Source organism: Eptesicus fuscus, chromosome 6, assembly GCF_027574615.1.
Source record: "Eptesicus fuscus isolate TK198812 chromosome 6, DD_ASM_mEF_20220401, whole genome shotgun sequence".
Classification (NCBI taxonomy): domain Eukaryota; kingdom Metazoa; phylum Chordata; class Mammalia; order Chiroptera; family Vespertilionidae; genus Eptesicus; species Eptesicus fuscus.
Genome location: NC_072478.1, coordinates 84,124,035 through 84,151,390, shown reverse-complemented (window position 1 = coordinate 84,151,390; position 27,356 = coordinate 84,124,035). Strand labels below are relative to the sequence as shown.

Sequence of the window (27,356 nt, the reverse complement as noted above, 5' to 3'; positions counted from 1 at the left end):
AGCCAGCAAGTGACAGAAATGAGATTCAAACTAGGCAGCTTGGCTCTAGGACTGTGCTCTTAACCATTGCATCGTAATTATGAAGTATCATTTCATAATGATGAATTAAATAGATATGAAGCATTTTGGTAATGTTAGAGGATTGGAAGGTCAAAAAAGAACTTGTGTCTTTTCACTTAGAAACTGTTTGAGAGAGACGCAGGAATCTGGTAGAGGGAAGTCAGTTTCAGCTGGAAAGGGGATGGTGGCTTAGAGCTGTGACAGCAATGGCAAGCTAATACTTCACCCTAGAATTAAATTTCCCCACTAAGTAAAAGGCAGAGCTGAAAAATAGTAGGCTTCCTCTTAGCTCAGTTTATCACACGGCTAGGCAAAGGAGAAAGCTGGTTGGCAACAGGCGGCTTTGGAAGAGAAGCCTAAGGGGTGCTGAGCTGACTATGCTCAGTTCCTTCTTGGAAAGCCCTGAGGAATGAGGTGAGTTAGTGTAGTGGAGTTCTCTCCACACAGCAACCTGAGAAGTGGAAAGGAAGTGAGGGTTTCTTCCTCATCAGGCTCATGACAGCTACCCTAATTATTCTAAAAGAAAACAAACGTGTTATACATATTAGTTGTTCAAACTATGCCAAAGTAAAAAGTTATGGTTGTAAATGTGATAAGTTTCACCCTAAAAATACCTTGGGTTGGTGGGTGGAAGTAAATTTAGTTAGGAAAAAGTTTGGTTGGGAGGAAGGAACTCAGAGCAAATTTTAATTATTTTCTATGTGTTTCTTCACTCTCATCCTTTTAGGTAATGTTGGTGGATGGATTTAAAGGACAGAAGGTCCAAGACGTAAAGAAGACTATTCAGAAAAAGATGATTGACATTGTATGTGAAAGGCTATCCTCTCAAGGCTGTTTTAGGAGAAATGTTTTAGTTAAAAGACAGACTTTACAGTGTTAATTAGCAGGGAGTCTGAAGTAGAACCTTGAGCTTTATTAAAGATAGCGTATTGTTTTGTGCAGAATATAGGAGACCTATTTAGCAGTTCATTTAAGTTGAACTTCCCACCTGTAACGTTGATGAATAGTGTTCTAAAGTTGTTACGTGCAAAGCACATGCAGAGAACTTTAATATGCTCCTGGTGGTGGCCATTGGAGATACTAGTAGTTACAATTCTCTTTCTGTAGTGCTTATTTGTCACTTTCATCCTTCCCCGCATTTTCATTTTTGTTGTAACTTTCTTCTATTGAGCTACTTAACTACTTGTTAAATTAAAATTTTATTTTTGACAGTTATATGTACTCAAGATACAGAGAGAGAGTTGTCTGTAAGGCTGATTAAAATAAAAAAGTCACAATTTTCTCTTTATCCTCCCACATTCTCTTAAATTACTCTTCGTTGGAGGGGCTCACTTTCACCTGTTTTAGTTTTTTTTAGTATTGACCTTCATCTCTTGTAGGTCTCAAATCTAAATGTAGTATAGTTTTCTGATTTTATTTTTCAGTATTAGGCATCAGCCATTGACTTCATAGTATTGAAGATCAAGATTTACTTCTTCTTGCCATGTGGCTTCCTCTCTAATCTCACCACATTCATGTACACTTCTCCATCCCCCATCATCCTGGTATAGGTATATTGTAATTTATGTTAGAGCCATAGTCAGTGTTTACATTTTTGAGACATGGCTGATCTATAATGTATACAATAACTTTTCTTCCCTAGCTTTTGCGTTTCCCTGGAGTTAATAATAATCTCTTTTAAAAATATTTCCTCGCTTTTAAGTATACTTCTCAATACACCATCCCAATCTCTGCCCCGTCTGTTTATTTCTCCTCTCAGTACTTTCGAACACAGCAGTGTGCTCTTGGTTCCATCTCAGAGACTCGCCCAGGGCCTCTGGCCTGTTTTAGTCGGTACTGGTTGCTTGTACTGGTGCACAGATGTCCCGAGGTGTTCCTCCACCATTACTAAAGCTTTCCTTTGCTTCTCTTGAGTTGGATGCCCTGGGTCCTTGATTCCCTGACTGCTTCTTTCTTATTTACTCTCATTATAGTGAAGCTTTGCCTCTAGTAGCTTTCCTGAGAAAAGTGTCTGGAAGTTAAATTTTTACAACCTTTCATGTCTCAAATATCTTTACCCTCTCCTCATTTGCCCTTCTTTACCTGGGAATAGAATTCTGGATTGGAAATAATTTTTCCTTAAAATTTTGAGGGCCATTAAACATGGTGCTCTGGTTCAGTGATACCTTTGAGAAGTCCAAAAGCATTCTGGGAATAACTTAAAAGTCTTAGTCCTCCTTTGTTCAGCCTCACGTTTCCTCTTTCAGAACTCTCTTGTGCCACCAATCCCTGAGTTTTTTGGAGGTTCTGCAATGCAGACTGGGTTGCTTATTAGCTTTCTCTACTGTTGGCTTAGAATTGGGCCAGCTTTCTTCAACCTGCTAATACAGTTAGCACTCATCCTGCTTTTCTGTTTCCAGAATTTGGTGGATATTGTTTCTTCAGTTTTTCTCGTCTTTGTAGGTTCGTGCCATTAAAAATATAAACACCTCTTTGTTGTCCTTTTATTGAAATTTTAGAGGCAGTAGAGTTAAACATGTTTTTACTTCACTATCTTTAAACAAAAATCCCAGCTATTGAAGTTCAGCATGAGGAATTGCATTTAAGAACACAGAGCAATAAATCATTATATGGATAATAATGCTGAATATTATTTTTTAAAATGATCATTGCTTAAAAAGTTTGGGACCGTAATGCATTAAGAGATACTTATATTTGGTAAAATATAAAATTCATGGCCAGTTTTCTAGTGGGAATTTTTTATGACACTATAAGTCTTTAGGAACAGTATTTTCTATTTTTAATTTTTGGGCATCTTTTTTTTTTTTTTAAAGTTTCATGTATTTAATTCTCTATTTACATTATTATAACAAGGATAAAAAGATGTCATAGGCAGCCTAATCTCCTCCAAACCATAGACTTAAAAACGATTACACTTCTTTGATTTTGCCACTGAAGAGGAATATTCTACCTAGGGAAAGGTGATCCATTTGACAAAGATGCACACCTTTTCAAAAGCAAGTGTTATGTGCATGGGTTTGGATTTATGGCAGGTCCACCCCCCGGTTCTCTCATAGTGCCCCATGCCATAGCATACTGGCCTTGAACCACTGCCTGGCCTCTGCCTGTAGGATGCAGGCACTGAAGCAGGTTACATAGTGGAAAAAACAGAACAAAACAAAAATACAAAAGCAGGTGTATAGAAAATAAGGCAGATAACTTTACCCTGGGAAGAAAGAAGATATAATGAAAATGCATTTTTCAAAAAAGTTGTTTTATCCTTGAGGAATAGAGATTGACTTGGCATGATATATGATATATTTTTACTTACTTCCATTTAGGGAGATGCATTTATTTACATGGAACCAGAGAAACAAGTTATGTCCAGGTCTTCAGATGAATGCGTCGTGGCCCTGTGTGACCAGTGGTTAGTCTCTCTTGTAGCAAGAAATTTCCTCCAGTCACTCTCCTTCCCCTTTAGACTTTTACTTTTTTCTAATCAATGTGTGTACTCCCAGGTACTTGGATTATGGAGAAGAGAACTGGAAAAAGCAGACATCCCAGTGCTTGAAGAACCTGGAAACGTAAGATGGGAGAAAGTGATGTGGGAAGGGAAAGGAGATGAGAAGCATGGAAGGCAGTGAAGGTGAAGGGAGACACTGTGCTTTTTACTCTCCAGATTCGGGGAGGAGACCAGGAGGAATTTTGAAGCTACCTTAGGCTGGCTACAAGAGCATGCTTGCTCAAGAACTTACGGTTTAGGTAAGCACACTTCAGATTTTTCTGTTTGAATGACTTCGGCAAATTAACACTTTTTCCTCATTCCCTCTTTTCTAGTGTTTTTCTGAATTGGAAGTGAGAGCTTTCGGTTAGAGGATGAGGGAAACCAAGATGGGGTTTCCTACCTACTAACCCAGTTTGCTCTTTATTTACCATTTTGTTTTTATTAATTATCCGAGTAAATTTAAGAAGTTCCTTTATAAGCAGCTTTGTAAGTCCTGTAGAACTATTCTTTTTTTTTTTTTTAATAAATTTCTTTATTGATTTCAGAGAGGAAGGAGAGGGATAGAGAGATAGAAACATCAATGATAAGAGAGAATCATTGATCGTCTGCCTCTTGCACACCCCCTATTGGGGATCGAGCCCACAACTCGGGCATATGCCCTTGGCCGGAATCGAACCTGGGACCCTTCAGTCCGCAGACCGACGCTCTATCCACTGAGCCAAACCAGCTAGGGCTGTAGAACTATTCTTAAAATGTGGATTTATAGATGAAGTGTCTCTTAGGTCCCTCATGCATTAGTTTTCTTCTTTTTATCTTGCAGGTACCCGACTGCCTTGGGATGAGCAGTGGCTGATTGAATCTCTCTCCGATTCCACTATTTACATGGCATTTTACACAGTGGCACACCTGTTGCAGGGGGGTAACTTGCGTGGACAGGCAGAGTCTCCACTGGGCATCAGGTTGGTAAATGGATCAGGGAAAGAAATCTAGTTTGTCAGCAAAATATACCATCTTTTGATTCAAGTATTGGAAGTTCTTTTTTAATACTTAGTTTTCATAAGAATTCATTTAACAGCCCTAGCCAGTGTGGGCCAGTTGGTTGAACATCATCCTGTGCACCAAAAGGTCATTGGTTCAATTCCGGTCAGGACACATACCCAGGTTGGAGGTGTGTGTGGGAGGCAACCTATCGATGTTTCTCACATCAATGTTTCTCTTTTACTCCCCTCTCCCTTCCACTCTCTATAAAAAAATCAAAGCCATACTTTTTTAAAAAAGGAATTCACTTAGCAGAATTTTGCTATGCTGTTTTTGTTTTGTTTTTCACTATTGAACTGAGAAAAAGTAATCAATAGCCCGTCCTCTTTTTTATTATTATCCATCCTTCATTTTTATGGGAGTCTATTGCACTCATTTGTTACTCTTAACTACATTAAGAGATTCCTAATTCCTGGTTAGATTGAAATACTGATTCTTTTTAAAAAATTACATATGTTTTGTTGTTTGTTTGTTTGTTCTATTTTAAATACAGACCACAGCAGATGACCAAGGAAGTTTGGGATTATGTTTTCTTCAAGGAAGCTCCATTTCCTAAGACTCAGATCCCAAAGGAAAAATTAGATCAGCTAAAGCATGAGTTTGAGTTCTGGTATCCTGTGGATCTTAGAGTCTCTGGCAAGGATCTTGTTCCAAATCATCTTTCATATTATCTTTATAATCATGTGGCTATGTGGCCAGAACAAAGGTGAGTGCTAAAAAGGATATGGACTAAATTTATTGCTTATTGACATGAGCAGTATGTCAATCAGCAATAAATTATGGCTTTAAATATATAAGAAGTTATTATGCAGGGTATAGATTTGCCAAGTACATTAGCATCATATATCTATACTTATTTACATTTCAATTTATACAAAGATGCAGTGTCGTAGACACTATTTCTGTCTTTTGTTTTTATATAGCCCTGTCGGTGTTTTTTAAGTACGTACATAGTAATTCACTGTGTGCTTGTACCATAGTTTTATAATCAGTCCTTTGCTAATGGACACTTTCATTGTTTTCATTTGTTTCCTGTTACAAACAGAGCTTAGTAAATATCCTTGTACATTTGTGTTAGCAAACTTTTGTTAATCTTTTAGCATTTATCTCAATGTTTTAAGTCTAAACTACAATCTTTAAGTTTTATTTTCTCTCTTTAAACATTTACCTATAAAGTGACAAATGGCCTGTAGCTGTGAGAGCAAATGGACATCTTCTCCTCAACTCTGAGAAGGTAAGGCTCATTGAGAGTTAAAAATTCCGCAGAAAGCTGTTCTAATTTAGGAAGTTGCACTTTTTTAAAATTAAAGAAATAAAGAATATGACAATCAGATGCTTAAAAGTCTTACATTTAAAATGTTTAGGACTACCAGTATAAATTAAAGTTTTACCTTTAAAATTGAGTGTGTGGCCCTGGCTGGTGTGGTTCAGTTGTTTGGGTGTCATCCTGTGCGTCAAAAGGTTGCTGGTTCAAGTCCCAGTCAGGGCACATGCCCAGGTTGCAGGCTCAATCTCTGGTAGGGGTCCTGTAAGAGGCAGCCTATCAATGTGTTGCTCTCACATTGATGTGTCTCTCTGCCTCTCTCTTCCTTTCTCTCTAAAAATCAATAAAAATATTTAAAAAGTAAAATGTGTAGAGTAGGTAGTATTAATTGAGGGGAGGGAACCTACCTATTAGAACACTTGTACAGTATATATTTTCACAAAAGGTAACATGAATTCTGACTGGAGCAGAGAGAGAGACAGAGAAACAGACAGACACAGTAACTGTAAAGACCTTAGAGTATCTTTCTCACTTAAGTTGAAACAATAGCTTGGTGGTTTTTGTATTTTGTTTTATGCTGTGACTGGCCGTTAAATTAGAATGTTAGAATTTTGGAGTTTGTTATAACATGACATTTTCTTTGGTTTCAACATTGTTGTGTTGTACACTGTGCTGATTTTATTGGTACATGATATTTTATTGCCATGAGGTGGAACATTGATATAATAATCACCTCTCTTTGATATCAGCAAAGTTATGATTAAGACATAAGAAATTTAAAATAAAGATTGCTAAGTTGGGCACAGTGCTCCTTAGATGTGCTGCCCTCAGGCAGAGCACAATTTGAGCAACCAGTTATCATGACGCTAATCACAGGAAGTTCCTAAAACCCTAATAACTCTGGCCTCATGAGCTAGTCCATTTATTTTTGAAGGACTAGTTGATATAGAGCTCTTCTCTATATCACCTGAAGTGTTCCAGAGTTATACTGGGATAATTCCTTGTGCACAAAGTAATAGTAGGGTCTAATGGAAAGAGCAGTGGACTGAGCCCCAGCCTGGAGTTCCTGTCCCAGCTCTCACTCACCAGCCAAATGACCCATAGAAGTCACTATTGATTGGACTTCAGTTCTCACCTCTGTAAAATTAGTTTAGGGTATCTTTTTCTTCTACCTTTCTAACCCTTCTTGTCTTTATCTGATCGTGGCCAACCTATTTAACGTGATTTGGTTGGTCAGGTCTGTTTCATTTATGTATAGTCCTGCTAATGCTTACTTACTGGCTTTCTATTCCAGATGTCAAAATCCACAGGCAACTTTCTCACTTTGACCCAAGCTATTGACAAATTTTCAGCCGATGGTGAGTATACTTTTTTTATCATTGCTGTTGCATAGGATTCGATTCTCCTCAGATTACACAAGGCAATTTAAAATTTGTTTTAATCTTATTGCTTTTCTCTTTTGCTCTTACCAATACTTTAAAAAAGTATTCATGGGCCCTAGCTGGTTTGGCTCAGTGGATAGAGTGTCAGCCTGTGGACTGAAGGGTCCCAGGTTCAATTCTGGTCAAGGGCACATGCCTGGGTTGTGGGCTTGATCCCCAGTGGGGAAGTGCAAGAGGTAGCCAATCAATGATTCTCATCATTGATATTTCTATCTCTCTTTCCCTCTCCCTTTCTCTCTGAAATCAATAGATATATTAAAAAGTATTCATGGTTTTTTTGTATACAAGCGCTGTAATGTTTAAAACATAAGAATTGCTGAGACAAACAATATTGAATTAGGCCAATTAATAACCCTCCATGGCCTCTAATTGTTCAGGTGAAAGGAATAGTCGTATGTCTCTCACTTTAAACCAAAAGCTAGAAATGATTAAGCTTCATGAGCAAAGCATGTTGAAAGCTGAGATGGGCTGAGAGCTAGACCTCTTTCCTCAGGTAGCCAAGTTGTGAAAGGAAAATTTATTAAAGGAAATTAAAAGTACTCCAGTGAACACAGTAATAATAAGAAAGCAAAACAGCTTTATTGCTGATATGAAAGTTTTAGTGGTCTGGATAGAAGCTCAAACCAGCTACAACATTCCCTTAAGCCAGTGGTCGGCAAACCGCAGCTCGAGAGCCACATGCAGCTTGCGAGCCGCGGTTTGCCGCTCTGTTGACTAATGAGTTTGCCGACCTCTGGACTAGACTAAATGTTACCGTGTAGTTGGAAGCTGTGAGGATTAGGCAATTGTGGCATATTGTGTGCAAAGAGGTAAAGGGGTAGTATATGACAGTGGCCGTGGTTTGCCGACCACTGCCTTAAGCCAAAGCCTAATCCAGGTAAGGCCCAACTCTTTTTAGTTCTATGAAACCTGAGAGAGGTGAGGAAGCTGCAGAAAAAAACCTGAAGTTAACAGTGATTGGTTCATGAGGTTTAAAAAAAGAAATGTCTCCATAACACAGTTCATAGTTTCCTCACTCATTTTTTAAAATATATTTTATTGATTTTTTTACAGAGAGGAAGGGAGAGGGATAGAGAGTTAGAAACATCAATGAGAAACATTGATCAGCTGCCTCCTACACACCCCTACTGGGGATGTGCCCGCAACCAAGGTACATGCCCTTGACTGGAATCAAACCTGGGACCCTTCTGTCCGCAGGCTGATGCTCTATCCACTGAGCCAAACCAGTCAGGGCTCCTCACTCTTTTTAGCAGCCACATGCTTTCCATTGCAAGGATGTCCTATACCTTATGTAATTAGGCTCTTATTGATGGCTTTTTTTCAGTATTTTAGAATGGAAGATTTTGGTTGGAAAGTAAAATTTTGTTAGTAGAAAACTTGGAAGGAAGAATCTACTCTGAGGACTAGGAATTAAATATGTATTTGTACACATGAAGCAACAATGTGTGTTTTCATGCATTAAAATTTCATAATATTTTGCTATCTCTAAATGAGACTGAGATGTTGATATCTATCCCTAGTTTATTAAATTTTTCCTTTGCCTCATTGAAGACCACTTTATCTCATTAACTCAACATTCCTGAGAAGAAAAGCATATTGATGCTAAGTATGCAAATTAATACAGATGGTGCAAATATTTTAACAGCATCTACTTTCGGTGATTTTTGTTTTGCTGTTGATCCATGGCAATCCTTTAAAGCTTTGGCTAGTTCTTAATTTATGTGCACGCTTCATAGTGTATCCAGCTGGATGCATAATTGATATTAAGGAACCACAGTTTAAAATCAGCGATTGTGTTTTTTCCCTTCGTCCAGGAATGCGCTTGGCTCTGGCTGATGCTGGTGACACTGTGGAAGATGCTAACTTTGTGGAAGCCATGGCAGATGCGGGTATTCTCCGTCTGTACACCTGGGTGGAGTGGGTGAAAGAAATGGTTGCCAACTGGGACAGCCTAAGAAGTGGTCCAGCCAGCACCTTCAATGATAGAGTTTTTGCCAGGTAACCTATGGGTTCCAGCCACTTGGTGCTTTAGAGGTACTTAGTCCTGGTGCATTTTTAAGTTTTCTTTTTCCACCCTAAAATAAATGTAGACGATAATAATAGCTACTGTTCATTGAAAGCTTACTTGTGCCAGGTACAATGCTAATTACTTTGAATCCATTATCTGATTTTAGCCTCACAGCAACCTTATATAATAAAGATATTTTTAGCTCTATTTTATAAAGAAATTGAAGCTTAGAAAAATTATTTTATTAAATGCCTTAAAGCTAGTCATTTCAAACGTGGGATATGAATTTGCTTCTATCTTTTTCCAAAGCCCATTCTCATAACCATTTTATCATGCTCTCTTGCATCAAAGTAGGGCGGAATGGTTCAAGGAAAAGTAGATGAAAAGAAATGGAGAAATACCATTTTTGTTTTCTCTTCAAAAGACATTTATCAACATCTATGTCTCAGGGACCATCCTAAGTACTGGTCTTACAAAGATGGATAAGACTCGGTCCTTCTTGTTGTCTAGAAAGAGAGAAAAACACTTGTCCTGCCAATTAGAAGTGTAATACTAGGGATTGAGGGAATTCAGATGGTGTGTGCATTCTGGGTTTCTTAAAAAACAAACAGGATTTTTGCAAGAAAAAGAGAAAGCCCTGGAAAGATATGGTATATATTTGAAGTAAAGTAGGGGGAGGGCAGAAGTAGGAGATGAACCAAGTTGGGCCAGATTAGGCCATATTATGAAAGGCCTGCAGTAGCATGAGAAAATTATTCCAAAATATCCAATGTCAGTTGTTTAGAATGCAACAGTTAAACTTGACTACAACTTTAGGTAAGCTGTTTTCATATTGCATTTTGGGCTTCATAACTAAGTTATCATCAAGAAATTTTTATTTTAAAAAATTTATTTAAGAATATGTTTTTATTGACTTTTTTTTTTTTTAATAGAGACAGGAAGGAAGAGGAATAGAGAGATAGAAACATCAATGAGAGAACATTGATCGGCTGCTTCCTACATAACCCCTACTGGGGATTGAGCCTGTAACCTGGGCATGTACCTTGGCCAGGAATCAAACCATGTTCTCTTGGTTCATGGGCCAGTGCTCAACCACTGAGCAACAGCAGCCGGGCATCAAGGGATTTTTAAATAAGAGCATGGCTAACTGTCATAAGCAGGAGCTCTAAGCAATGTCAGGTGACAATACATTCTTAAAGGTGCATCCTATGTAATAAAAGCCCAATATGCTAAGTGTCTAGTCATCTGTTCAACCAGTCAAAGTGTAATATGCTAATGATATGCTAAGGCCACTCAACTGCTTGCTGTGACATGCACTGACCACCAGGGAGCAGACAGTTGAAAGGTCAACCAGTCGCTATGACATGCACTGACCACCAGGGGGAGGCGTTCAACGCAGGAGCTGCCCCCTGGTGGTCAGTGCGCTCCCACAGAGGGAGTGACGCTCAGCCAGAAGCTGGGCTCATGCTAAGGAGCCCGAGAGCTCCTGGACTGTGAGAGGGCGCAGGTCGGGCTGAGGGGACACTCCCCTTCCTCGCCCCCCAAGTGCAGAAATTTCGTGCACTGGGCCTCTAGTATATAAATAATAGGGAGGGACAATAGGCAGTCTTTAAGGAACATGAAAAAGATCTTTTGGTAGAGCAGTTTTAAATGTTTTGGGCTTTGTTCTCATTTTACTGTGTATAAGCAGCAGTTTTTGATTCCTATCTATACTTGCCTTCACACCCAGTAACCTTTTTTTCCTATTCAATAGTGAAATGAATGCAGGAATTATAAAAACAGATCAAAACTATGAAAAGATGATGTTTAAAGAAGCTTTGAAAACAGGGTTTTTTGAGTTGCAGGTAGGCTGTTCATTTTTTAAATAGCTATAAAACATGTCAGTGTCTATATTATGTGTTTTTCCCTTTTTCCCTCCTGCTATATCATAACAACTCATCTAAAGTGGAGACTGGAAATTTTGTTAAGAAATTTAAAAGTTCTTCAATAAATTGTGATTGTAACTAGTTTTCTTTAGTATTTTTTCTGTTGTGTTCATTTATCATAAGTAATTCTGTTTCTAGTTGAGCTATGAGCATTAATAAAGCGATTAAATTTAGAAATCAATAATTCTTTCTAGAAAAACATTTCTAAGTTGATAAAAAATAAAGGCACAAAAAATAAAAGAAAAATAAAGACATAATTGTAACTGCTTTTACTAGTAGTTTGAAAACCAGTATTTTCTGAGGCTTTCCACAAGATGTCAGTATTTCCTCAAGTTTGGCAGTTCAAGTGCTTAAAGTGAAAATGTAGCTTTATTCAAAATCAGTTTTGTTAAATATCACATTGGGATTTCTGTGACTTGGTTTTCATAGATGTGGTTAAATAAGGGTAAGTGCTGAGCTTAGCAGTGTGTAGTATGTATAGCCTTTTTTGATACTTAACATCTTTTCTATATGCTGAGCATTTGCCCTTAGTATACAGTTTAAATTGTTCAGCTTTAATGTCTGTTACAAAATGTCTTTTCAAACACTTTTTCTTGAGACTCATAAACCTGCAGTATCCTTTGGACTAGGATTGATATACATTTACTTGCAAATTTTTAAAATAATACCTTTACAAAAATTCATTATGGAATTTTAAAAGACTAAAAACTTAAAAATGCCTAACTAAGTTATCGTCAAGAAATTTTTATTTAAAAAATTTATTTAAAAATACGTTTTTATTGATTTTTTTTTTTTTTTTTAGTGGGACAGGAAGGAAGAGGGATAGAGAGAGAAACATCAATGAGAGAACATTGATCGGCTGTTATGAGAGATACTGATTTTTTTCTCTTTACTTTTATTCTAAAGAAGTATGGGGAGAGAAATGGTAAATAATTTCAAATTTTATAGGCCGCGAAAGATAAGTACCGTGAATTGGCCATTGAAGGGATGCACAGAGACCTTGTGTTCCGATTCATTGAAGTTCAGACTCTTCTCTTGGCTCCATTCTGTCCACATTTGTGTGAGCACATCTGGACACTCCTGGGAAAGGTATATTTATGCATTTAAGATGTTGTGGCCGGTTTTGATTTTTGTCTTATTAAATAAATGTTGGGGTAATGTTGTTACTTAAAAGAAAAAGACTGAAAATGAATAATTTAAGAATAATGCTACATTCATCATCATCATTATTACAACAGGTTAACTGAAGCTGCCTCCTGTTTAGACAGTATCATGTGTGTGCCTTTGTTTATATGCACAGTGTATATATTTTATAAACATTGACTATATGCATGTGGCTTCTCACCTCATTCCTGTTAGGAAATGTTATAACACATTTAAATACATTCAGGTATATGTTTAAATACATGTCTAACTAATATTGTCTTTCCAACTGTTTGTTAAAGAGGTAAAAATATTGAGAAAGATATAAATGTTATGAACTGCCTATAAACAAAGATAGAAGTGTATATTTGCATAAATATTCTTGTTTTATATAAAATTCCTGGCATACATACGGCTGCATATTCAGGGATATTATATTAGCATTTTTACTATGAAGATAAATTCAATTATTTCTCCCTGGCTTGCAGATAAACAGGTTGGCTGGTTTAATAACTCCTTTCCAACCTTATTAGCCAGGCTCTTTTGCATTTTTCACTGCACAAATAATGCAAAAATGTGCTTATGGTGTATATACCACATAGCCATACTTTCAACACTGGATGTATTAATAGGATAAAAACTGAGAGCGTGCATGATTTATACAATAATGATTAAATTTAGGCAGATTAGCATTACATAATTTTCTTTGAAAGTGAGCATATGTGTGTGGGTATTAATATGCTTGTACAAATGGATGCTAATTAAGAATGTAGAGTAAGACTTCACAGCTTGAATTCGGGAACATTAGGTCAGGGGCTGTGGAAGTGTGCTGTGTGGAGTCAGGGTTGGAACTTGAAGCACACCATTGCAGATGGTAGCTTTGGTATGAAATCGTAATCAAGAATCATAAAATAGTCATGTTGTCTAATCTTCCTGGGCCTTTCTGTTTTTACTTAAAAGCCTGACTCAATTATGCGTGCTTCATGGCCTGTCGTGGGTCCTGTGGATGACGCCTTGATACGTTCCTCACAGTATCTCATGGAGGTCGCACATGACCTTAGACTGCGACTGAAGAATTACATGATGCCAGCTAAAGGGAAGGTGAAGACTTCTTTTTAAAAGAATATATTTTATTGATTTTTTTATAGAGAGGAAGGGAGAGGGAGAGAGCGTTAGAAACATCGATGAGAGAGAAACATCAATCAGCTGCCTCCTGCACACCCCCTATCAAGGATGTGCCTGCAACCAAGGTACATGCCCTTGACCAGAATCGAACCTGGGAACCTTGAGTCTGCAGGCCGACGCTCTATCCACTAAGCCAAACCAGTTAGGGCCTTTTTTTTTTTTTTAAGGTCATTCTTAAAACGTTACTGGTCAATTAATATTTAACAGTAATGAAAATTAAGGCGACTTTCATTAAAGTGTGTAGGGCTGTCTTCATTGCTAATGCAGTTCTGCATTATGTGTCTTTTTTAATGTTCAAGGCAGTCGTGGTGTATCCTGGGGGAGGGTTCTTTTCATTGTGGGTTTATATGAAAGTGACTACATGGTTTTTTCCTTTTCTTTTACTCTGTAGAAGACTGACAAGCAACCACCTCAGAAGCCTTCCCATTGCACCATCTTTGTGGCGAAGAACTACCCATCCTGGCAACACACCACCCTGTCAGTTCTGCGTCAGCACTTTCAGGTGATGCTCTCAGCAGACTGCCCCCAACCTGCAGGGTCCTCCCTGTGCGGCCTTTGTTTTTAGGATGTTGACAGTGTCCGGGAGAGGGAAGACCGACAGCTTAGTGTCATTACCTCTAGTCACGGAGCGTCCTTTGTTGTCCGTGGTGACTCCTAAATGGATGCCAGGGGAAAAGCTGCTGTTTTTCATCATTTTTGAAGCTTGAATCTAGTTGCATGTAATTAAAGACGTTAGGACTTTTGCATACGTGTGGTTAAAATTATGAAGCAAAAATGCTGAGATTCATGAAACTTTAACCTTATTATGTTTGAAAAACTCGTAGCTTGGTTCTTGAGCAATTTAAAAGAAAATGTTCAGGTTAATAATTACCCATAGATATGGAGAGTTTGGTGTTGTTTTTGTCTCCGTCAGGTAAGTAGCTATTATATATGATAGCTCTATTGAAAGGAAATTCAGTATTTAAGCTTAGTTCTTTAAACTTAGACACAAACCGTGAAGGTGCACTTAAAAAGAGAGAGCGCGAGCAAATAGAGAATAGAGATTATGGCCAAAGCATAAAGTGATAACATGAAGGAAAAATCCCTGGTTTTGATTTTATAGACCTTTATTAGAATTTTGCCTCAATAATTTTTATAGTTAATTAAGAATTACATAGAGAAACTTTTACATTTGCAAAATTTGATGGAAAGAGAAAAGCAAGTGTTTTTTTTATTCTTTGTGAACCTAATTTTATGGAGAACTATTTTCCCGTTTGTGTGTAATAGAAATAGAAGGTAGCTTCTAGAATCTGCTTGCAGATTTTGACTTACAAGTAAGAGCAAACACTACTTTTGGAGGTAGTGAAGTGAAACTGTGCCTCAGTGGATTGAATATTCATACCAACATTTTCAAGGAAGCAATAGGAGAACTAAATATAGTATGCAATGTCCCAGGTTTTAAAAATAAACGCACGCTATTTTTCTTTTAGAAGTTCTATTTTTACATAGTATTCATTAACTAGTTATTGTATAGTTTCAAAATGACATCATCTTTTGGTATTTGGAATGATTAGCTTCCTTTAAAATTTTTGTATTCATCCAAAAGAACCCAAAGAATGTTAGTTTGTAATCAAGAAGAATGTACTTTTGTTGAATATGGCACCTTTTCGTGACATAAGGAAAGGAGTGTTTCCTACCCTCTTCTTTTCTCTTTCATTGTATTTCAAAGCAACACATTGACAAGTAGAGAAAATTTTTTCCCCATGTACCTTACTTAGTAAAGGTTAGAAATGAAAGTAAATGGCTTATTGGAAATCTTACGATATGTTACTTTTCATTTACATTTGTTCCCAGCCCTTGGCTTTGATACTGTGTTTCTGCAATAAGGAGAAAATGAGTCACCCCAGACTCTGAAAAGGCGGCTTGCTTTCTCACTCTATTAAAGGGGACAGCTGGTGTTTGCAGAAGTGAATTTAAATTCACACAGCACATTTGGGACTTACGCATATTAGTGATATATGATACAGGCACTTGGTTTTGAGTGGATAGAAATAATACTTCTTTTTAACAGGTCCATAGCTTGGGATTCTTTTGTGCATGATTGTGCTAATGTGTAACAAAGTGTTCAAAAGCAGATTATAAATCTGTATGATAGTTGTGTGGAGTTTTCATTTTGATATAACTAATGAAATACTTCTAGAAGTTTATAAGACCATTTTGTTTTCTCACCAGATAAGATCTAGTGTTACAACCCTGGAGGCGCCATTATTGTCCGAAAAAAGATAATATTCACCACAGTGTACCTGCTTTTCTTCTTTACCCTCAAAATCATGTATTGTCTGAATATTGAGGGGCAGGAGACTCCCTTCTGTGCTGTTCACTCACCTTTTCCTTCCTCGCGATGCTAGCGCTGCACCCTCTTGTTCTCCACCGACTGGTAGAGGACATCCTGTGTCCGCCCAACTTCCTACAGGCACATCACTCCTCCATCATCTTTAAAATATTTTTCTCTACTTTCCAACTCTTTTTATTTTTTTAGAACAATAATGGAAAATTGCCTGATAACAAAATCCTTGCTACTGAACTAGGCAGTTTGCCAGAATTGAAGAAATATATGAAGAAAGTGATGCCATTTGTTGCCATGATTAAGGTAAGCTGTGGGCCTTGTAGAGCTAAGACCACATGAGTAATGGTTAGATAGGCCAGTAGGAGGGGGAAGTCTCCCCAAGGTATCTGCTGATACAGCACTTCTCTTTTTTTTTTTAATTTAATTTTATTTTAAAAAATAATTCTTTATTGTTGAAAACATTATATATGTCCCCCATTTTCTCCCATTGGCCCTCTCCAGTCCCCCCTACATACTCTCCCCCCAGGCTTTCAGGACCCTATTGTCTAGATCCATGGGCTATGCATATATGCATACAAGGTCTTTGGTTGAGTACCTCCTATCCACCCATGAAATAGCACTTCTCAATCAGTGGTTATGGGAAATGAACAACCGGGTGTGGGCTTTACCTGTGGAATTTCTGAGTATGTGAAAATATGTCTGGTGGAGGAGAAGTGGTTTAGAATTGCTGCCCTAAATGATTCTCTTCATGTTCTACCTTCCCTTCTTTTCAGTTTGGGGAGGAAGCATATTCTTCTGATGTATATTAGGGTGTTTTTCTAGATCCTATTACTGGAACCAGGATCCTACATTTCTACAGGTTTAGGGTAACTGGATAAATGTTGTTTATAGTGTTGAAAGCAGGGTTTCTCAGCAATGGCTCAATTGGTATTTTGGGCCAGATAGTTATTTGTTGTGGGATGCTATCCTGTACACTATAGAGTTTAGCAGTATCCTTGGTTTCTACCCACTAGATGCCAGTAGACCCTCCCTTTTATCCCCCTCAACTGTGACAACCAAAGATGTCTTCAGACATTGCTAAATGTCTCCTGCAGGCAAAATCAGCATTCTCCCCTTCAGCTCCTCCATTAGGGATCATTGGGTTAGACTCTTAGTTTTCTCCATATACATAGCTGATTTTTTGGATTTCTTGACAAAGAGAAATAGAAAGAAGGCTGTATGTTGCTTCAGATCTCAGACTCTGGGGTCAGGCAAATCTTGGTCCAAACCCTGTTTGCCTCTAACTTCTTAATTTTGAGGCCTTAGACACATTACTTAAATTCTTTGGGTCACAAAGTTTTTCATCTATAATGTGAGGAAATTAATATAACCTACCTTTTAAGAGTGATGTGAGGAGTCAATGAAATAATAGTTTTAATACACTTGAATACTACCTGTCAAGAAGTAGGCTCAGTAATTTTTAAAATAATGTAAATCAGTGTCTTCCAGCCTGCTGGGCACATAGTGGTAATTCTTATACTTTAGATTAATTTTCAAATCTCCTAGGCTACAGATGCCTGCTTGATGGAGACCCAGACTCTCAGCTTGTCCTACATTGGCGTAGATTGTATTCTTAGGAGAGCCTTTTAATTCTCCTAGAGCAGAATTAACTCTCTGAATCTTATGGTATTTCAAGTCTGAGAATTTAGAATTCTGGGTTGACCTATACCAATCAAGTTATATGTCTGTTGGTATGCTCCTTAGTCAGTGGTCCCATTGGTCAGATTGCCAGAGCCATTATCAATATATGGATTCAACAAACTATCCTTACATTGTTGGTTGCAAAGACGTGCATTAACAGAATTCAGAGAAACTGATTTGAAAAGTAGTAATAAGATTTTAGATTCAAGAGTTGGCTTTTTGAAAAACCAATGCTAGACTATTTGAATAGTAATATATTTTGGGGGATTTGCCAGGCATATTATTGGTGTTGAAAAATGTTTAATAACTCTGGTAGTAAGAAAACAACTTTTAAGCATTTGTTTTTCCATGAGAAAAGAAACAGACTTACTAGTAGATGGTAAATGAAAATAGTCAATACTAGGAATCATGTTAGGTTACTTTCATGTAAGTGTACCCTATTGGAGGCAGTTAGCTATGTTTGTGCATATGAACTTGGCTTTCTCTGGTTATATTTTGAGTTGGCAAAATATTTTATTTCATGTTCAAGAAAATGAAGAAAATGAATTATTTTTTATATGTCAGCATTATCTGAGTATCCTTATAGTATAACTTTTTACATTTTATTTTAAAATTTGCAGGAATATGTTAGGGAATTTATTATTAATTTACTATTTTGTGAAATAGCATTAAAGATTTGGTATCTTGGAAAATTTTATTATTATTATTATTAATTAACTTATTTTTGTTACCCGAAGGGATATTTTCACACATTTGTTTGATTCTTTGTCAAAGCAGTCTTTTGGCTTGCATATTAAATCAGTCTAAATAAACTATGATAAAATCATATTTACTTTATGAATCTGCAAACCTTATCCTTCCAGTCATTTCATTGCTGCCTTCATCTTATCATATTTAAAATGATAATTATTCTGAGCTAGTAATTTCATTAACAAACAGACATAGATAAGAGAAGCTATGAGTCCAAGGCCTTTGCTTTAACTGTTCAAATTTGAAGATTTTATCAATTGAGAGAAGAATGATTGCTTTGGAGAAAATATATTCTTTTCAACGTATTGTTAATGTGATTTTGTTTTTCAAAATCATTTTGGCTGTTAGGAAAATCTGGAGAAGGTGGGACCTCGTGTTCTGGATTTGCAATTAGAATTCGATGAACAGGCAGTGCTTATGGAGAATATAGTCTACCTGACCAATTCCCTTGAGGTAAGAGGAGCTAGGGAGTGTAATAACTAATTAACCATAGTAAACATATCCAGTTCTTTTGTTTTATAATAGACCTTTTATAAACTTCATCTTCTGTGTTTACTGACTTTGCCAAATGTATCAGTCACAATTTTTGGGGGGAAGGAAGAGAATAAGTGGTTATAGAAGTTGTAGGAAGAAAAAATGACCTGTTGTCTTATTTCACTTATCAATTACTCTACACATAAAATACTAGCTATGTATACCTGGATTCCCCCCTCACACAAACACATACAAATTATCTTTTAAAAAGTGAGTCTAGAACTTATATTCAAATACTTTCAATATTGCTCATATTAGGGGATACTCTGAATTGCTTCTTCTCTCCCTCCCCTCCTCTGTCTCTTATTTTTAGACTTTAGATTTACAGAATTGGCTTAGTTAGAATTCTTAGTTCATGATATATTATTATTGGTCATATTTTCAGATTTAAATTTTTTTTTAAATTTCCATTCTGGAATGTAAAGCTCTTTTTATTAAAGTAGTTGACATATAATATTATATTAGTTTCAGGTATACGACATAGTTAGTTGATGTTTATATATGTTATGAAATGATCACTAGGATAGGTCTAGTAACCATCTGTCACCATACAAAGTTATTGTGATACTATTTACTGTATTCCCTATGTCTTTATTACATCTCCTGTTTTTACACTCACATGAATCTACTACCAACTCAAGAACTAGAACATTACCAATAGCTTTCACATCTTCTCTCTGTGCCACCATGCTGCCCCAGTCATAGCTTCATATGTCAATTCTAAAAATGCTGTCTCTCAGACAACTTAGGCAGAAGGAAAGATAATCTGCTTTAGAAAATTTGTTAGAAGACTCTAGTGATAATGGAGACTGAAGTAAAAAAAAAAAAAAGCAGGTTTAGAGTCAATAAAATTGTTTCATGAAATATTAGAATGAAAGATAGTTACTTCCAAATAAATAAGCATTGTATATTATGCAATTATAAATAAGTTAATAAATTAATAAAAGTAGACATCTATTTTAAGGATACTTTTAAATATTCATATATATATTCATGGAGGTAAAAAACTTGGAACTTTGGGACGTGGGGACACATTAAGGGTCATCTTATATTCAGGCATATGCAATATGTTACATTTATGAGTTTATTTACCTGGAAGGCTTCTATTCTCAAATGCTAAATTTCTGAACTTTATTTAAGTTCAGCCTTTTATGCTGATTTTTCAGGTAAATTTCAGATTTCATTATAGAAAATGTTGACCATCGCTATGTAAATAACAGTACTATGAGACAGCTAAGATCAGAGTTAAGTAATTGATTACAGATCTCATTTAATGTTTATATAGGAAATAAAATTGCACAGACCATTTCATGTTAAGTGGAGAACCTAGTTTTGTTCTTTGGTGAAATGAGGTGATGATTAATTTCAATCATATTAAGTGATACTAATGGCTTCCATTTTCCCTCCTCTATTTAGCTAGAACACATAGAAGTGAAGTGTGCCTCTGAAGCAGAAGATAAAGTCAGGGAAGAATGCTGTCCTGGGAAACCACTTAATGTTTTCAGAACAGAAGTAAGTTGCAAGACTCTCACCAAATCATTGCATTTTAGAGCTTGACGAGACCTTAGAGATCATTACATCTAAACCCATCATTTTAAAGATGAAGGAATAGAGGTCCAGAGAAGTAAAGCGATTGGTTTGGACCAGGCTACATAGTTTGTTAGAAGTGGGGGTGGATTTGAGATCTTTTAATTCCCTGGTTGGTGCAATACTCACTTTTCCTTACTCTACTGTAGTGGATGGCATCAGATGTTATTTGTGGATTTAAAAAATAAAAACATGATTTTGAAATCTGGTTATTTTATTTTTTCAAAATATGTTTTTACTGATTTTAAAGAGAGAGGAAGGGAGAGGGATAGAGAGATAGAAGCATCAATGATGAGAGAGAATCATCTATCGGCTGCCTCCTGCACAGGCCCCACTGGGGATGAGTCCACAACTCTGTCATGTGCCCCGACAGAAATCGAACCATGACCTCCTGGTTCATAGGTTGACTCTCAACCACTGAGCCACATCAGCTGGGCAAAACCTAGTTTTTATTTTAAAAAAATACAGTGGAAATTGAAATGTAAGGCTTTTTCATTTTTTATTAAATTTATTGGGGTGACATTGGTGAACATGAATGTATAGGTTTCAGCTGTGGGTTTCTGTATTACAAGATCTGTAAATTGCACAGTGGGCTCACCACCCAAAGTCAGATCTTCTCCTGTCATCATATATTAGGATTCCCTTCGTTCCCTACCCTCTTCCTTCTGGCAACCACCACACTGTTGTTTGTGTATTCCTTTGTCAAGATTTTAGATACCAGGATTAAATCTGTCTTTTATTGGGCATTAAAAATGTAGCAGAGATTCCTCTTCGCTCAGCAGTATTCAAGTTTGAGTCCCTGTAACAATTATTTTCTCTTTATTTTCCTAAGCCTGGTGTGTCAGTTTTCATAGTGAATCCCCAGCCATCCAATGGCCACTTCTCAACTAAAATTGAAATCAGGCAAGCAGATACCCGCGATTCTATCATCAGGCGCTTAATGAAAGTGGACCGAGGAATCAAAGGTAAATGGTTGCCCTGTACATTTGGCAGGAGCTTGTGGATTTGATGAATTTTAGGGGGAGGGGAGAAAGAAAAGTACCTGGCTTGCTCAGGGACAGCTGTGTAATGTTGTGGGAAGAGTATTGGACCCAGAATCAGGAGACCTGTATTCTCTTTGGGACGTTGGGACGAGGTAGGTTGGTGACTTGACCATGTCACTTATGCTCTAAACTGAGCTTTTAGTTAAAGTGAGGATACTGGATTACATATTTTTCTAAGACTCCTTCTAGCTCTAAAATTGTAACAAGCAATTTCTCTCTCGGAGGTTTTCAGAATTAAAGACACACCCTTTATAGTCTAAACCAATGGTTCTCAACCTTTCTAATGCCGCGACCCTTTAATACAGTTCCTCATGTTGTGGTGACCCCCAACCATAAATTTATTTTCGTTGCTACTTCATAACTGTAATTTTGCTACTGTTAATAAATCTTAATGTAAATATCTGTGTTTTCCGATGGTCTTAGGCTCTACAGCAGCGGTTGAGAACCGCTAGCAGGGTCACCTAAGACCATCGGAAAACACAGATATTTACATTACGATTTATTAACAGTAGCAAAATTACAGTTATGAAATAGCAACGAAAATAAATTTATGGTTGGGGGTCACCACAACATGAGGAACTGTATTAAAGGGTCGCGGCATTAGGAAGGTTGAGAACCACTGGTCTAAACTAACTTTCCCAATTGGGTCGGTTCCTGGGGAAGGAAGAGAAGCAGAGGAAACGTTACTGAGTGAGTCTGCGTATTAGCCATTTAATCATTTTGCACCGATAACATAGAGGGTGTTGGTATTCCCTTCTCACAGAAGATGAGTAGAGGTCAGAAAGGCTAAATAACGTGCCGAGTTCATTCAGCTGCTAAATCCTTGAGCTGAAATTCAAACTCAGGTTTATCTGACTCCAAAGCTCATTCCTCTAAAAAATGTGCCTCCAAGTAAAATATGTAAATAATCTTAATTTCTTATCAAGATTAATTAAATTGAGATCGTCTATGATTATATTTAATATAATAGTTTACAGATTTTTTTTCTCATAGCTCAGCCAGGTCTTAGACTGAGCATAGTCCGAAGGGAGTCATTATGTCTCTGTATTATTTTTCTTCCTGGTTATGAAGACAAATTAATGTCCAGATTCCCTGTTTTGCATGGTCTCTCTCTTCTCTTCTTAATGGCAATTAAGGGTTGATTGGTTCATATTCCATGAGTGTAAGTTTCTGAAAAGATTTATAAATCCCAGACAGTGACCTAGTTTATGGAACTATATTCAGGCCAACAGTATGCCATTAACATAGAAGCCTTAAAATGGCCCTTTGGAACTCATTCTACCATGTTATTTTTTGTTCTCTTGAAGTCATTTGTTCAGCTTGTGTGGACATTTAAAAAACGTTTTTATTGATTTCTAGAGAAAGAGAAAGGAAGAGGGAGAGAGAGAATCATCAATGTGAGGGCAAAACATCTATTGGCTGCCTCTCACATGCCCCTGCAGGGAATTGAGCCCGAAACCCGGGCATGTGCCCTAACCGGGAATTGAACTGGCAACCTTTCAGTGCAGGGGACGACACCCAACCAGCCGAGTCAGGGCTCGTGGACATTTCTTGATTGACTATCATGTGTGGTGTATGTAGCAGTAAGTGTGTATCTGGAGACTCCTGTGAGTGCACTCAGGGGTTTGGGAGTCCATAATGCACTGTTCATTAGGACGCTGCATCTAGTGAAGGAAAGGGGACTGAGCTACTGGCATACGTGATCCTAATGTAAGGAGAAACTGCTGAGTGAGTAAGGGAAGTATAGATAAAATTCACAGCACAGAAAAGAGTGAGATTATTCCCAACTGTGGTCATCAGGAATGAGTTTATGGAGAAAATGTTTGGATGGGTGTGAAATTTGTATCTGTGAGGGTAAGGGGAAGGAGTGTCTAGCAGGAGGGAAACTCGAATCCTGGCCACTCTGTGTATCAGCAGTATGTCAGGGCTAGAGATTTCATTGTTTTGAGACATTATTTTAAAATTGTGGTAAATTATACAAACAAAATTGACCATCTTAGTCATTTTTAAGTGGCCAGTTCAGTTCCATTAAATACATCCACATTGTGGTGCAACCTTCACACTATCCATCCCTAAGATAGAGCTTTTCCATCATCCTAAGCTGAGACCCTGTACCCACTAATTAATAACTCCCCATAATTCTACCTCCTTCTAGTCCCTGGTAACCACTGCTCTCTACTTTCTGCCTTTATGTGTCTGACTGTTTTGGTACCTTATAGAAGTGGAACCATACAAAATTTGTCCTTTTCTGTCCGGCTTACTTCACGTAGCACAGTGTCTTCAAGGTTCCTCCATGTGGTTACTGGCATCTATCCTGGTCCCTCTTCAACCAGGTCCTGTAGAATGATAGCACCCTCCTTAGAACTGATAGCCACAAAAAGAAAAGTGTGAAGTGTGGGTATATAGGAAGCCATTCTGTGGCTTTATTCGCTGTTTTATGTTGCATATGGGCTGAGTAGCTGAGATGGGAAAGGAGTGCAGTTCAGTAGCACTTCTCTGTCTGCTGCGGTAACCAGCACATCGTCCAATTAGTGCCAATTGTATTGAGGGTGATTATGATCGAGGTCCAGGAGGAGCTGGGCTAAAACCATCATTTTACGCCACAAAGACCACTGAGCAACTGTTTGATGATAATGACTTTAAATCACTCGCAGCCCCTGCCACATATGAACTAATAACTTGGAGGTGAAGGCTCCATCTCACATTATCAATCCCCAGGGACTTTCAATTGCTCTCATCTCTGCTCTAAGTGCCTTAAATCTTGTGTAGTTGCAGACTCAGATTTCAACAATTTCCACGAGGTCTGGGATAAGAAAAGATAGTAAAACCACTAAGAAAGCTCCAAGACTTAATGGCAGTAATGAACTACATGGCGAAACATCAAAGCAAATGTGTGTTGTCACTTAGAAGCCTGATTGAGTACTAAGGCTTCTTTGAAATAGTTTGATTCAGAATTGCTTGGAATGATGAGGGAGGTCTGTTTTAGAGGGAGGTCTGTTTTAGAGGGAGACACACACACACACACACACACACACACACACACACACACACACAAGCAGATCTGCAGTAAAAGTCCTTGTGCATAAAATCTGTGGGCAGAACTAGTCACTGCTTCCCTAGCAAAACAATTTGGCATCACTGATGTGCATGTTGAATTGCAAGAGCCATTAAAATTGCCCCCCCCCCCCCACCCCCCGGCCCAATAGGACCAGGGCTACTTTCAGGCTTGTGCTGCATCTGGCAATAGGTTATATGGCCTCTGCAGAGACTCGCAGGCAGGGTTTGCCTCCGTGGTAGTTGCAGGTAATTGCTCTATAAGCCCCAAGATCCCTCCTCTAAACCCACAGTCTTTCAGTCGTCATTTCCCAAGGAGAAGAGAATGCCTGGATAACTTGTACTCCGGGCATAGCCGCCAGCTGCGTTAGTGTCTCCTTTTATCTCTATCCCTCTCTTACTAAGCTTCATACTCTCATAGCAACATAACTGGGAGTGTAGCTCACGGACCACCCAGCGCCCTGCTTTAGAAAGGGTGGGAAGTACTTCGGAAAATATCTTCTGTTCCTGTGGATCGTTGTACATAACTAACCGTGCCTCACTTTGAGATGTAAACCTAGAATCACCACTTGCAGTCAGTCAGCATGTTTTTCACCATATAAAACAAAACCATTTGGTGTTGGGAAGTCTCAGAATTGCTGAAATAAATAAATTTGTTTTTGGACTTAATTGTTGGCAGGATTGTTGGCTCATAAAGCTGATCAAGGGACAAGTGCTTTCTTGGCCAGGAGCCACCCTATCAGCTTGCACAGAGCGGGTCAGGAATCTCCAGCAGGGGAGGCGTGGAGCTCACCCAGAGGCCTGGACTTCTAGGCTCTGCCCTTCCCCCGCCTTCCCTTCTCTCCTAGTCTCATCAGCTTGTCAATACAAGCGCTTTCATCCTTTGAGCAAAGCGAGAAACTGGTAATACTATGTATTAGAATGGTAATTCTTTTTTCCAAAGCTACCTTCTAAAAAGCAAACAAACCCAACAACGCTTACAGTTTTAATCTATTTGAGGAAGCAAGACAAGAAAGAGAAATGTTTAGACTTTTTGGTATTCTGAAGGACAGTCAATTGAAGCATATAAAAAGTGATTTGAGAGACCCTATAGGATAATGCTCAAAATTAGACTCAACCCTTCCCGTTGGTTTATAATTCCAGGGCATGTATTAACAGAAGCTGACAATCTTTGATCTGGGTAAAAGCTGGCAGAGTTTAAAGTTTTGTTAGATTTAGCTTTGCTTTCTGAGATTGGGTCCTACTTAATAATCTGATGATTTAGATATAACGTGTGTAAAACGGGAATGATCAGATTCAGGGCATGGGTTTGAGTCAGTGACTGTAATTAAATGCTTTTTTGCTATAGATCTTTCCAAAGTGAAGCTGATGAGATTCGACGATCCACTGTTGGGGCCAAGGCGACTTCCCGTCCTGGGAAAAGAGCTGACTGGGAAGACGCCCATTTCTGAGCATGCTGTCTTCCACGTGGACCTCATGAGCAAGAACGTCCATCTTACTGAAAACGGGCTGCGGGCAGATATTGGTGACACAATGGTCTACCTGGTTCACTAAACTCACACAGATGGCAGATTTGCCCTGGTCTCTGGGGATACTTCTACTTTGTGCCTACAGATTGGCTGTGAGACCCGTAGTCTGGACCTAAACAGATTTCATTTCTAATCATCAAATTCTGCATGTAACCATAATTATACCAACTCATTTTGGATTCCTGGACCTAATAAATTTTTTTTCCTTCTTGGGACCTCTAAGAGAAATAGTTTATATTATACTTTTTTTAAAAAAAGCACACAAATTGTTCCTAATGCCCAGAAGCTTCTAGTCTTTCACACTAACACAGAAGTGTCAGCATGCTTCTTTAATGAGGTGTGCTTTATACTTACAAAGGCTAAGGAGTATTTGACAACTTTTTATATTATATCTATTACGGAGTTAGCTGTTTCTTCTTTAAAGAAAAAAAAGGTAGGTTTAGCTAGTTTTGCTTTTTAAAGAAAGGAACTCTGATGATTATTTAAAAGAACAAATAAGAATATTTTGACCTGACTGCAATAACTAAGTATTTTGTGTAAAGAACAAAAAGGTCTTATATTTATAAGAAATTTTTAGCTTTCATATATTCAGTTTACCACCAATAATGTTTTCCAAGGCTAATGTTAATAGTCTATAAGCAGTTTATTTCAGCTACACGAAATTTAGGCACTTTTTAAAGGGGGATTCTCCCTCCTCCCCCCCCATAAAATTGCATTTATCAAATTTGTCTTGGGTCCAATTGTGTTTAAAGACCATGTCAACTGTATTGCAAGTTTGTTTGTTTTTTATATTGCTGTAATGCCTTTCGATATGGTCTGTGCCATCTGTCTTCATAATGAGGAAGATTACGTATTGACTGGCAGGGGAGAGAAACATTTCCGTTTCTTGAAGGGTTCAATATGGGAAAGACCAGTTCTGATAACCTAAGGAGCCTGTATGCTAACTTCCGGGTCAGGTGGAGATTTTATTGAGCTTCTTTATTTTGCTGTGTGCAGTTTGAGATTCCTGGGCCTCGCTGAATGCTTTGTCATTAAAGCAAATGGCAGAGTGTTAGAGCTGACAGAGCCCTTAGAGATCACGTGCAAATCCTCCTCCCTGTGGGCAGGCACTGTAGCATAGCAGGTAAGATGACTGGTGCCGAAGTCAGCTGGCTAGGTTAGATTCCCATGCCTTCCATTTGCCATGTGGGTGACATCGGCCAACTCCTCAGCCCGTGTCTCCATCTATAAAACAGAACTAATAATGTACCTACTTTCTAGGCTTATTGAGAGATGTTGAGATGATAAACCTTCTAGGAAAATCA

General features: G+C 37.9%; 1 protein-coding gene and 1 non-coding gene across 3 annotated transcripts in view; both read left to right on the top strand.

Moving 5' to 3' along the window:
* Positions 1-26,280, top strand: part of LARS1 (leucyl-tRNA synthetase 1) — a 53,039-nt gene extending 26,759 nt beyond the window's left edge. Inside the window, exons 15-32 of one of the 2 annotated variants that reach the window (XM_008140828.3) lie at positions 788-865; positions 3,381-3,466; positions 3,558-3,623; positions 3,719-3,801; positions 4,365-4,503; positions 5,076-5,288; positions 5,759-5,816; positions 7,141-7,204; positions 9,103-9,286; positions 11,050-11,140; positions 12,170-12,310; positions 13,325-13,465; positions 13,941-14,051; positions 16,068-16,178; positions 18,654-18,758; positions 20,256-20,351; positions 21,259-21,391; positions 25,872-26,280. In XM_008140828.3, coding sequence (XP_008139050.2) covers positions 788-865; positions 3,381-3,466; positions 3,558-3,623; positions 3,719-3,801; positions 4,365-4,503; positions 5,076-5,288; positions 5,759-5,816; positions 7,141-7,204; positions 9,103-9,286; positions 11,050-11,140; positions 12,170-12,310; positions 13,325-13,465; positions 13,941-14,051; positions 16,068-16,178; positions 18,654-18,758; positions 20,256-20,351; positions 21,259-21,391; positions 25,872-26,077 — 2,106 coding nt within the window. In that variant the 3' untranslated portion in view covers positions 26,078-26,280. The remainder of the gene's footprint in view (positions 1-787; positions 866-3,380; positions 3,467-3,557; positions 3,624-3,718; positions 3,802-4,364; positions 4,504-5,075; positions 5,289-5,758; positions 5,817-7,140; positions 7,205-9,102; positions 9,287-11,049; positions 11,141-12,169; positions 12,311-13,324; positions 13,466-13,940; positions 14,052-16,067; positions 16,179-18,653; positions 18,759-20,255; positions 20,352-21,258; positions 21,392-25,871) is intronic. The other variant, XM_054718007.1, reaches the window with a different exon arrangement.
* Positions 3,070-3,200, top strand: LOC114233438 (small nucleolar RNA SNORA42/SNORA80 family). Its single transcript, XR_003619580.1, has one exon. It is a non-coding gene; the product is annotated as a small nucleolar RNA SNORA42/SNORA80 family (small nucleolar RNA).
* Positions 26,281-27,356: the final 1,076 nt, after the last annotated feature.